The sequence below is a fragment of the Myodes glareolus genome, chromosome 5 (genome assembly GCF_982192425.1).
Source record: "Myodes glareolus chromosome 5, mMyoGla1.1, whole genome shotgun sequence".
Lineage (NCBI taxonomy): Eukaryota > Metazoa > Chordata > Mammalia > Rodentia > Cricetidae > Myodes > Myodes glareolus.
Genome location: NC_142030.1, coordinates 15,801,307 through 15,814,149, shown reverse-complemented (window position 1 = coordinate 15,814,149; position 12,843 = coordinate 15,801,307). Strand labels below are relative to the sequence as shown.

The 12,843-nt window shown below is 42.3% G+C and overlaps 1 protein-coding gene across 3 annotated transcripts in view; it reads left to right on the top strand.

The window, feature by feature from the left end:
- The first annotated feature begins 90 nt into the window (after positions 1-90).
- Cnst (consortin, connexin sorting protein) overlaps positions 91-12,843 on the top strand; it is an 84,442-nt gene continuing 71,689 nt past the window's right edge. For 2 of the 3 annotated variants that reach the window (XM_048436462.3, XM_048436461.3), the window contains exon 1: positions 91-303. In XM_048436462.3, the coding sequence (XP_048292419.3) occupies positions 106-303 (198 nt within the window). In that variant the 5' untranslated portion in view covers positions 91-105. Of the gene's footprint in view, positions 304-3,621; positions 3,737-12,843 lie in introns of those variants that run through there. The other variant, XM_048436463.3, reaches the window with a different exon arrangement.

Below are 12,843 nucleotides of genomic sequence, written 5' to 3'. Positions count from 1 at the left end.
CAGGCTCCGCCCCCAGACGCTTGTGAGTGGACTATCCGGGTGTGTCCGAGTTGGAACTCTATGGTCGCTCGCACTCGGCGCTGCCTCTCTAGCCTCTCGCACTCTATGCTCCTCGGTCCGGCGACCAGGCGGGAGGGGCGCGCGGGGGGAGGCGGGGCGGGGAGGTTGGAGGTGTCCGAGCTTCCAGAGCCGCGGGAGACCAGAGCCAGCTGTGTGACAGCTCGTCGGCCGCCATGTCAGCCAGTGGGGCTGGAAACAGACCCGGCTCCCGGCGGTAGTCCTTGCGTTGCCTTGGATGCCCAGGTGAGACGAGCAGCCGTGCTGCAGGGGATCTGCCGGCTCACGGCGGCCGCGGAGCTGGGGACAGTCGCACGTTCCTCCCCGGGCGCTGTCCTCCCGCGAGTTGCAGTGGGTCCCTTCGCATCCGCCCCCTCTCGGCTCTCCCGTTTCCCCCGCTTTTCTGCGGGTATGCTGTTGTCGCGCATCGCGCCAATTTCTCCGCGCGCGCTCGCCTCCCCGGGGATCCTGCGGCTTCTACTCCGCGTCGGTGTCTCCCAGCTCGGTGGCCCGGCGCCTATGCTCGCTTTCCTCCGGGTGGTTTTTATTTGCCCCCATACCTTGTTTCCCCTCCACCGCCACCTCTTCGGTCGCCAGGAACAGCCTAGTTGTCTCCCTTCTTGTCCTCCCTCTGGGCCAAGATTTACCTTTTCTTTTTAATATGCATGTTTGCAAGACTTGGCTGAACAAAAAATAAGATTCGAGAGCTTAAAATTTTGTCCTATGTTTCAAAGGATTAAAGCCTTAGGAAGCGTCTTTATTCGTCTGTGTAAACTTAGTTAAGCACATTGTACTGTAGAATGCAATTTAAAAGGCCGATTGCAGAGACTAAAAATAGGATGCTCTAATGGGAATTTTGGCAGTCTTTGGGGCAGTGTTAGAGGATCCGATTCTTTGAGAGTGATTTCAATGTTTGGGGGATCGGACTCAGAGCTTTACCCATTATCCTTTCCATCAAGGCAGGAAGCTGCGGCCAATCAACTCCCTAGTTTAAAATATGTACAATCCTTTCTGCTTACTCTGCTGGCAACATAATTGAGCTTGGCATTTAAATGCACAAGGAAAGAGTTTCTGAGGAATGTGTCACCTGCCAAGTAGCCCGAAGATTATCCTTAGCTGATGAAACTCAAGGACATAAAGAATTGACACCTGAAGATGGCCTTTTTTGAATAAGTTAGTGCACTGTAAGGAGCTATTAACTGTAGTGGAAATCCCGAGGATTCATTCACTAGTGTTAATTTGGTTAACTTTGTTTGTTTAATATAGCCAGTGATGTAAGTTTCTAATCCTAGCATTAAGGAGGCTGAGGCTCCACGAGTTTGAGGACCACCTGAGATACGTTCTGATTTCAAGGTTAGCTTAGGATACAGTCAAACCATATCTCAGGAAAGGAGAAAAAGAAAGAGGATCAACCCCCCCAACTGACCATTTTCATAAACTCAGAAGTAGTCTAGTAACCCTCCCAAAGCAATATTTTAACAATTGAATATAGCAAAATGATTTTTAAAGGTCTATTTATTTATTATGTATACAGTGTTCTGCCTGCATGCCAGTAGAGGGCACCAGATCTCATCTTAGATGGTTATGAGCCACACTATGGTTGCTGGGAATTGAACTCAGGACCTCTCTGGAAGAGCAATCAGTGCTCTTAACCTCTGAGCCATCTCTCCAGCCCCAGGAAAATGATTTTTTTTTATATGAGAGTAAGGACAAAATTCACTTACCAAGTTTATTCTTGAGTTTTTCTGCATTTAAATTAAGCAAGGATATTCAGTATAGCTCAGTGGTAGATCAATTGTTCAGCATGTTTTAGGCCCTGAATTCCATACCTGACTCCACAAAAGGTAAATATACTTAACGCTGTGGGGAAAGTACATTTTTGAAAATCTCATAATTTTAAACCACAGCCTAATCAGTCCTAGAGAATGTAGGGCAGTGTTTATTTTGCTTTTGAGCAGTTGATGGAAGAGAAGTTATTTTTATTTACCTTTTCCTCTTCTCCCCTTCTTTGTTAGGGGCCAAACCCTGGGCCTTGCACAAGCTAGGCAAATGATCTGCCTCCAAGCTACCTCCCTAGTACCTTGTTTTTGTTTGTGTATGTGGTATACATGTTTGTGTGTCCATGCACGTGTGTGCCCTGTGTGTGTGATGTCAGATGACTTCCTCAGTTGCTGTCCACTTTACTTTCCTGAGACATGCTCTGTCCCTGAACCTTTACCCCTTAGAGCCTCGGTTAGGCTGGCTAGGGAGAGAGCTCCAACGATCTACCCTCCTCCATCCCGTAAACACTGGGATTAAAGATTTGTATCTTTGGGGATCAAGATACAGGTTTTCATGCTTGCAAATACTTTGCTGATTAAGCCCTTGCCCTTGGTTTTTTGAAAGATTGACTGTGGTTTAAGCTGGTCTTAAATTCATCATCCTCCTGCCTGGTATGTGTCACGTGCTCAGTTGTTTCCATTTTCATAGTGTTAATGGTTTACTTGTTTGTGTTTGCAAGTACTTCAGTAATACAGAAACCAGCCCCATCCCTGGGGCCCCAGATACTAAAAACGAAACAGTCATTTCACTTTTAAAATGATTTTTCGGAGTTGGGGGTTTGAGGCAGGGTTTCTCTGTGTAGCACTGTCTGTCCTGGGCTCTGTAGACCAGCCTGACCTCAAACTCAGAGATCTGCCTGTGAGTACTGAGATTAAAGACTCTCACCATCGTCGCCCAGCTTAAAATGAATCTCAGCATTTAGACTTAGATTTTTAGACAAACTTAGCTAAGGAATTTGTAGTCACGTTCTTGACAGTTGCAGGTTTTGTATCCTCTGCTATTTTTGCCCCTCCCCCCACTTTCTAATAGTGCTTTCTGGTTACTTTGTGGCTGTCTTTAAATTGTTTTTCTTATTAAGTTACCATAATCAAATTGCTTGAGAAAGGAAACTACTGGTTTTTTGTTTGGAACTTTTAAATGAGAACTGCAATTAGGAATTACTGAATGACAGTTTTGGTTTGTGTCGGAATCAAGGCTGGAGCTGCACCACTCAAAAGAAATGGGAGATAATTTTAAAACGTTTCTAGCAGTCCCGTTTACCAGGTGGAAGAGCCTTAGTGGCTTTAGTCCTTTGCGTGTCATAGCCACCAAGACTCTGCTAGATCCGCAGTTCTGATGTGGTTCACCCTCATAGCCCTGCTCGATTGAGACTGACCCTGGTGCGAACGTCCAGGAGTCACCTGTAACCGATACTGTCCTCCCTCATTGGCTGGCACGCAGCCATAAGTTTGGTGCTTGCTGCTTAAAATGCCTTTCTACCCTGGGAGTCTGAGTCTCTCGGGATACATAGAAAGGCCCTTATCTATCTATCTATCTATCTATCTATCTATCTATCTATCTATCTATCTATCTATCTATCTATTCTCTTCCTAAGTGCTTCCATTCTTAAATTGAGAAGGTTCTGCGCTGACCCTGAACTCTTGCTTCTCTTGTGAGCACAAGTTCAGGACTTGTTTGGGGAGTATCCTCAGATGAATAGAGTGCTCAGTCATTTCCTGGGGTGTCATTGTCACAGGTCTTTCTATCCATATGTCAACAGTGTGTCAGGGCTGTCTGAGTCTTTGCCTACTAAGTCTCTTGGCATTGAGTAGGGAGAATTTGGGGCCCTATGAGACGCTTGACCTTTGTTGCGAAACAGGTAGGGGGGTACCTGCTGTTTGTTGATGTGTTATTTCCTGGACCGCTTTCAAGTATGGCTAATGGTTTGGGAGATGTGGGTCTCTGTAGCCTGGTGTTTCTTATCAAGGGCAAGGTAATTTTTCAGGCAAAATTTAGAAGAAAAGAGGGTATGATATTTTGGCTTTGAAACTGGGGGAATGCGAGTTTATGTTTGTTAAAGGGAAATATGGCTTTATATAAAGCTGCTGGTGCAACATCTAGGTGCCTACCAGGAGCTGCTTTGCAGCAGGTGCGCTAATTCAAGTGAAACCATCCGTGGATTAGAGCTGAAGTCACCAGGCTTAGAGCTGACCTCTGTGGGGATCCTGTTTTGGTCCGGTCTTGACTACCTGGTTCCAATACATTTCCTAATTAAGACTCCTTATAACTTAATGCAAGAAACATATATGAGCAGGGCAGTGGTAGCACACGCCTTTAATTCCAGCACTCAGGAGGCAGAGGTAGGCAGATCTCTGTGAGTTCTAGGCCAGCCTGGTCCACAGAGTGAATTCCAGGACAGCCAAGGCTACACAGAGAAACCCTATCTCGAAAAACCAAAAAGAAAAAAAGAAAAAAAAATCTTCTTCCCTGATTAATAAACAGACTTTCTATCTAAAATCCAGTCTTTATAGACCTACTCACTGTAAGGCAGTCTGTGAAATGTTTACAAGAGAAAATACAGAATTGGAAAAAGTGGAGAGCCTTTTGTGTGTGTGTGTGTGTGTGTGTGTGTGTGTGTGTGTGTGTGTGTGAAAGAGGTGCGCACATTCTGGTAGTGTTTTCATTTACATTTGAAAATAGAAATTGATGTCCATTAGTGGCTATTGGTTTGATAAAAAAAGAATACAATATAGGACCACAAAGAGAAACTTGATATAGGCAAAAGGATACAAAGTATCGAATATGCAGAGGACCAGGTAGACTGAGCTAGTGCACAGCATAAGAGTGGCAGTGAGGAATAGCTAAGCCTTGAGCTGAGTGAGTACATTGTAGCCATGCCTGGGTGCATGGGGGATACTATGTGATGACTGTGTTTATTTGTTTCATTCTAATAACCACTTTAATATCATGTATCTTATGTAATATACGTGTATCTTATACAATCATGCTATGTAGCTAAAATATACAATGTAATAAAGCTTGTTTTTTTAAGGCAGGAGGATGGTGAGTTGGAAGTCTGCCTGAGCAAATTAGACAACATAAGGAGAACCTCTCTCTAAAATCTAACCAAAAATCTAAAAGAAGAAAATTAAAAACAAAAAAAAATGTATTTTTTTTTCTTAAAGAAAACCAAGCTGGGTGAAGTTGTATATTCCAGTAGTCCCAGCTATGGCAGAGGCTGAGAAAGGGGGCTCACAAGCACAAGCACAGGGGACTGGGAGAGGTGTCAGCCTAGACAGCATAGCTAGATCCCCTCTGAAAAAGAAGGAAAATTAAAACACATTGTTTCCTGCAAGTTAGCCCTAGTAAATTTATTTTAGTTATTTGAGGAAGAAAACCGATAGTCTGGCATTTTTTCAGTTTCTTTAAAAAGTCCCTTTAATGCTTGAAGAGCTTCCAAAAAGAGATGTTCTGCCTGAGAAGGTCCGATGTCTTTAAACAGTTGTGCTGCTTTCCCTTCCGTTGGGCCTTTAAGGTTACGTTTATACTGATTTTCCCTTGTGATCATCCCCATGGGGAAAACAGGTGTACTTTCAACAAGGGACACTTTTATTTTTTAAGCAATAGGAGTATTTTTTTTTAAAAAAAATATTGTACATTTCAAAGTTCTTAAGTTTTATGGTAGTTGAAGATTTCTGTAAGTGTTATAGGCAAGATTTTGAAATTGCCATATTTGGAGGTAGAGACCTTGTCTCCTGGCCCCACTGCACCACTGCACCAGGCTATCTTGGGACTTCCTGTTTTTTGTCATCACTGGCCATTTGGAATGGAAAGATAGTGTGTATCTATCAAAATAATGACAAATCTGCATTTTTTCTATTGCACTGTCTAGTAAGAATTCTGAAACAGTAGCAAATTAGCAGCCTTAACTGACATTTGGGCATTGGCATTTTGACAGTACTTATGATTGTACGAATTAACATCATAATCCCTAGGATGATATAACACTTTTAATTCCCCCTCTTAAGAAAGAGACAGAGGCAATGGATTTCTGTGAGCCCAAGGCTAGCTACCTCTAAGTAAGTTATTTTTTTTTCATGAGAATATCTACATTTTCTTCCTGGAAAACTACCACCTGAGAGATCACTATATCCTTTTTTATATTTAGCTGTGTTTTGAAAACTCAGCGTTATTAGGTGGTGGCATTCAAATTTGAATGAAAGCATAATAACCTCTTCATTTACTTGTAGATTTTGAAGTTAATGATGCCCTTAAAATATGTGTACTTGTGGGGTGGTGATGGCGCACGCCTTTACTCCCAGCACTTGGGAGGCAGAGGCAGGTGCTCTCTAAGATCTCACTTAGTTCAAGGCCAGCTACACAGAGAAGACCTGTCTCAAAAACAAAATAAAATAAAAAAAAATGTGCACCTTGTGATTCAACAGAACATTATTTTCCTGGGTATTTAAGAGTATTGGGTATATGTTTTCCTGGGTGTTTGAGAACTTTTAAATATCCTATACTTTAAGGCAATTCGGCTCTGCTGTTTCTCGTGTTATATGCATGCCTAGTTCTTCCTAGTCTCTTCTTTTGCAGGTACAGTTCATATTACTGTAAATTTAACAAAATTACAGGGTGAACTAAAAGTCATTGTTAAAGATTTTTCAATGAGGACTTTTTAAAAACAGGTTTTATTGACTAAAGCTTAATGTAATTAATTTTTACCTTATGAATGTACAAAGATTTTAGGGTTTGTTCCCCTACACACACTCATCAAATATGGAAAAGGTTTATTTAATCCGCATATAAAGTCCATAACTTTTAAGGATTTGAGAAAGTAATCCACATTATTTCTTGCATACTCGACTTAGATAAAAGGAGGAAGTGACGGCTATTCCTAAAGCCTGTAACCTAGAATTTGGGAGGATGAAGCAGAAAACTTGTCTCAAGTTGGCAGCATCCTTTCATGCCACACAGTGAGTAGTTTGTTTTGAGTGCTGGGAATTGAACACAGGAAATTTAAAAAACACTTTAAAAATTGCATTTATTTGTGTGCATGTGCAAGTGCGCAGGCCGGGGGACATACGTGCAACACAGACACATACGGAGGTCAAAGGACAACTTGTGAGAGTTGGTTCTTTGCTTCTGGTTCTTTCTGGGCCGTGTGGATCCAGGGCCTTGAACTCAGGTTGTCAGGGTTGGTAACAGGTGCCTTTACCCCCTGAACTTCTCACTGGCCCAACCCAGGAATTTATATAGTCTAGGCAAGAGCTCTCTCTACCACTGAGCTATATCCCTAGTGTCCTAGATGTTTTGCTCCAACTATTTTTAGGTTTGTTGTGGGGTTTTTTGTTTTTTTACTGTGTCAGAGATATACCTAAAACATTAGGTAAACACTGTCCAAAATAGAAACGACGTCGTGTGTCTTCCCTACTTTAGTCATATACCAAACATTTGGATGAGAAGGGATGGGAGGTTTTTCTTCTAAGTATTGCATGTGAACCCCAGTTTCAGGGCATTTAATTCATCATAGAACAATCTGTTACAGAGTAACCTCTAAGCTGAAGAAGCATTTACTCCATAAGGCTGATTACTGTTCCTCCAGGTTCCCGATCAGCTGACAGGAGTTTGTTTTGATTCTTACAGTCCCAGCCACGCTGTGGAGAGCTTTGCTTTTATGCAAGGTTCATGGTTACTGACAGCCTCAGAAAGTTCGCCTAGGTACAGAGCCAAAGTCCTGCTTCAGGAGCCCTCATTGAGGCTGAAGCAGCAACTATTCCAGGAATGTCTGCTTTCGAACCCAGGGCTCTGCCGTGAATGCACAATGCTTCCCATAAGGCTCAGTGCTAGGGAAGCCTTGTTGGGAAGTTCCCAGTGGGCCTTGGCTTAGGGGTGTGTGAGACCAGCTCTTGAAAAGAGAGCCTCAAGCCCACTGTAGCAAGTTCTCTCTTCTGACTGTGCCCGTTGTGTCTGCCAGGAGCACTCTAGCTGTGTAAACCTTAAAAACCATATTTATCTTGTTCCTCTCCTCAATTATAAAAAAGTAATTCTTCAAAGAGGAAGGAAAAAAAAGGTAATTGAATTTTAATGCAAGGAAAATCTGAGTACTGGGGGGAAAAACAACTTTTTTCTCGTCTCAGAAAGTTAAATAAAAGCTTATTTAGCAGCCGGTCTGTTGATGTCTTCCGTCTGTATTGATAGTGTGGTGAATTCGTCAGGAAGAGGGACACACTCCAGGGGACATGAGGACAGTTCCAGCCCACCTATGCCAACTATATATCTTTTTGAGGGGAAAATGGAAAGGTGTCATCTTCCAGCAGTCCTTGAAAAAAAAGGGCACTGGGAAGTGTTCTCCAGTAACATTTTTATTATTGGTTTTTTCCCTTTTCTTAGAATGTGTAGCTCAGGATAACCTGTCTTACTATTTTCCCCCAAAGCTCCCATCCAAATACAGTATTTGGGTAACTTGTTTTTAAAAAGTACCTTTTGTTGTTGTTGTTGTTGTTGTTGTTGTTTGTTTTGAGACAGGGTTCACTGTGTAACCCTGGCTGGCCTGGAACCAGTTATATAGACCAGGCTGGCCTGTCTCTGGCCTCCTAAGTGCTGGATTAAAGGGAACTCCACCATGCCTTAATACTTTAAGAAGTTTGTTTTAGACATCAGTTTTTGTCTGCTGTGTGTTTTGTAGTCAAGAGTCATTCCCGTGGATGAGTTTTCATGGAAAGTTTAGTTATTCATTGGTGTAGGATTAGGGTAAAGGATTTATATTCAAGAGCTTCCCAGTGTGCAGATGGAGCTGGAACTAGGTTTGCTTACAGGCATGTTCTGTAATGAAATAAAGGAGGTGCAAAAGCGGATACAGGCGGAAAGATTATTCTAGAATAGCAGATGTGGAGGCATTCCTCTGAGATGAGAGGAAAGCGCTGGCTGCTGAATAGCTTTCAGTAGTTTCTGTTGTGGTCAGTTGAGGCTAACTGTGAGTAGGGGTAGGCAGGCCTGGAGGGGAAGGTTCAGAGCAGCTCTGTAGCGGTCTTTGTCTCTGACTGCTGTATTAGAAAGCATATCTAAGCAACACTGGGGGTGCAGCTGAAGCTGGGTCGGTGCTCTGCTGGTTCATACAGTCGCCGTTTTCCTTAGCAGCGTGTGGACTGGCTGTAAGAAGCACGGAGCTATTGGTAGTGGAATGTTGCAGATACTGAGATTTATTTGAGTGTGTACAAGAGATTGTTTTGATGCTCAATAAAAATAGAAGGTGGGATGACATGAACTAAATTGAGCAGCAGACAGTAACATGTCATTATGGATTTTTGAGACATGAAGAATTGTTTGTTCCACAAGTGTGTGGAGCCACTGTTTTTATTGTGTGAGACAGAAAGGTAGTGTTTTCTGAAGATTAATCTGCCTCTGGTATGCGGGAGAGATTGAAAGGGATATGTGAGATGCTGAGAGCCTTTAATTAAAAGTAGAATTATCCTGGACGCTGTAATTTCTTAGCTCCCGAAATGATAGCACTAAGTTTCTGCTCCTTATTTGGAAGACTAGGAGATAAGCTGACGAGCTCTCCACTTAGGATTTATAATACAGTTAAAATTGTGTTTGCCATATGAAGTATTATACTTTACCCTAGATGAATTAAAGAAATGAATTTTAAGTAACCCTAATTCATGCAAGAGAACATATTATGCTGTACATTTATAACAAAATCCACCGCTTTGATGAGTAACTTCGAAATGCGTAGGCTCATGGGAGATTCTGGGCCTGGTGACCCTGATGGCTGGTGTTGGTGCTGTAGGTATGTGGACTGTCACTGAGTCCGCAGGGATCATGGTACAGACACAACACAGAGCATTTTATGTAAGTCTCTACCAGAACATGTGGTGGGCAGTCAAGCCCCTCAGATACAGACCATGGCTATATCTCGGCCAGTGACAAGGCTCAACAGGTCAAGAGGCTTGCCACCAAGCTTGAAGACCTGAGTTCCATCCTGGGGACCAACGTGGAAGGAGCAAATTGATTCCCAAGGTTGTCCTCTGACTACCATGTGTGGTACTTGTGCATACACAAACACTCATACACACACACACATACACACTCACATAAGAGTAATTCTTTGAAAAGTAATTTGTTTCTCTTAAAACAATGATTTTTGATTAAATTTGAGGTAATTTTTGTTGTTGTTGTTGTTTTTCAAGACAGCTTTAACTGTCTTGCAATTTGCTTTGTAGACCAGGCTGGCCTTGAACTCACAGAGTTCCACCTGCCTCTGCCTCCCAAGTGCTGGGATTAAAGGCATGCATCACCACGCTCAGTTTAACTTAATTTTTTTAAAGAAAGGAAATGCATATGAAACCTTTTTGGTTATTTTAGTTTATAATACAATAAGTAGTATATAGAATTCTATTTCTTTTAGTGGATTGTTATTATTATAGACTGTATCTCACAATGTTGCCTGACTGGCCTGGAGCTCACTATTTAGACCAGGCTGACCTTAAACTCACAAAATTCCTCCTGCCTCTGTTTCCTGCATGCTAGTTTAGCAAAAACTAGATGCTACTTTGTGTGTGTGTATGTGTGTGTGTGTGTGTAGGAGCAGTACCATGGTGTGCATATGAAGTTAAGGTCAGAGGACAAGTTTGTAAAGTCCTTTCTGTCCTTTTTGACCTTTATGTAGGTTCTGGGGTAGAATTCAGGACTTGAGGCTTGGGCCTCATGTTTTCATCTGCCGAGCCATCACCAGACTGATCCTCAAATGCTACCTTTTCATTTTAGACTCCTGAAAGCAGAGGGGAAAGTTCTGAAACAATTCAGTTGTGTTTGTTTCTGTGATCAGTTCACCTCTACCCCAGAGGTCTCCACGGGGGCTCTTGAGAACTCACACTGTAGAATTTCCCAGTGCTGTAGGTTACGACAATTATACTGGGATTCTTTAAAATAGGCTCCGATGGTCTAGAAGAGGTTCAACAGTTCAGAGCACAGGCTGCTGAGCCAGGTGTGGTGATACGTGCCTTTAGTCTCAGGGCTCGGCGGTTAAAGGTATGTATTGCTCTTGCAGGGTACCCAAGTTTGGTTCCTAGCACCCACATCAGACAGCTCACACTTGCAGTTCACAGCTCAGTCAGAGGAGCCCACATCTCTGGCCTCTGTGAGCACCTGCACTCATGTGCACATAACCACACACAGACGTGTGGATGATGGTGGTGATGGTGATGATGGTGATGATGGTGATGATGATGATGATGGTGATGATGATGAGTCCTTTGGGGTTTGAGAGGCAGATGAACTGCTTATTAATTGGAAAGAGGGTTTACAGAATTAGTAGGAAATAGAAAGATGGGGTCTAAGAGGTTGTGAACAGGCATAGGGAGTATGTTGAGTGACGTGTTCCTCAGTTCTCCCAGGGGGCCTGGGCTGGAGTAGAAGGAAAGGAACATGCATTGAGAGGCAAGCCTGGTCTTCCCGTATTTTTCCATCTAGCCAAGATGATGTGTGTCCAGTTCTCCTGACAGCTCATTGTCTCTCTCTATATTACTCACAATACTCTAAGAAACAACCAGAATGTTTAATCAGTTGATAGGATACATAAAGTGTGGTTGTGTCCTTACAGTAAAATATTGGGAATAAAAGGAAATGGTGTGTTCATATTCTGATTGCTTTATTTGTCAATTTGCTATGGTATAATAGTTACGTTAGGAGTTATATGCATAAAGTATTACACAACGTAGATAGATATACCTTGGCAGCACTATAATAACTGAAAATAGCCAATCACAAAAGACTATGTATTCCATGAGTCTTATTTACTTACTTATTTTTATTTATTTATTTATTTATTTATTTATTTATTTTTGGTGTTTTGAGACAAGGCTCTTTTATGTAGCCCTGGCTGTCATGGAGCTCCCTATGTAGACCAGGCTGGTCTTGAACTCACCAAGATCCACCTGCCTCTGCCTCCCAAGTACGAGAATTAAGAACACCTGTTCTGATTTCATTTATATGAAATGTCTGGAATAGGTAAATCTATGGGGACAGGCAGATTAGTGTAGTTTTGTTTTTTTTTTAGGCAGGATCTCACACTGTAGCTTGGACTGCCCTTGAATCCGTGTCTGCCCTTTTGCCATGCTGTGGTGATTAGTAAGGTTTGAGTGGGTACGGAAGGCTGTGGAGGACACGAGGGAGTAGGAAGTGGCCACTAGCTGGATGTGAAGTGAGATGAAAATGTTCTAGAATGGATTGTTATAGTGACCCATTTCAGGGGGATGAGCTGTATGATTAGAATTGTATCTTAATGACACTGTCATTGAGACAGTCAGTTGGAAAAAAAATACATTTATTTTAGCGATAGGTAAAATCTAGAAAAGTACAAAAAAAGTGAGATTAAAAAAATCCTTTATTTTTATTTCAGTGAAAGCTGAAAGAAAATAACCTAAGCTTATTCAAGTTCAGGATTCCTAAGACTCATTCTGATGTGGCATTTCAGTACTGAAGTCTACACATATGTTTATAAACATGTGGTAAAATTAATAAACCATGCCTTTGACATAGCACCATAGCTTCTTTTGAGATTTCTCCATGGTCCGCAGAGGAGAAGGTGGGAGAAGAGTCAGGTCCCCCTGTGCCCTGTCCAGAACCCTGGAGCTGAAAGGGAGCTGATTGCACAGTGATCCAGGCTCAGTTTGTGAATAATACTGACTCTACAGACTGCCCCAAGTTTACTTGATTTCATTGATGTGATTCTTATTGCTTTATTTGTCAATTTGTTATGGCTTAATAGTTGTATTAAGAGTCATATGCATAAATAAGGACAGTTTTTACATCTTTTAAGTGGAATTATAAATAATGTCAGAGCTTAAAGAAGCATGGCAAGCATTTCTGGTGAAGCTATAGCAGAGACGCTTCAGGATCTCTAAGGAGCCCTGAGATTTTACTGCTGAAGGAATTAAAGTTCACAAGGAGCAAGTGTCTTGCCCAAGCTGTTCAAACACCGTT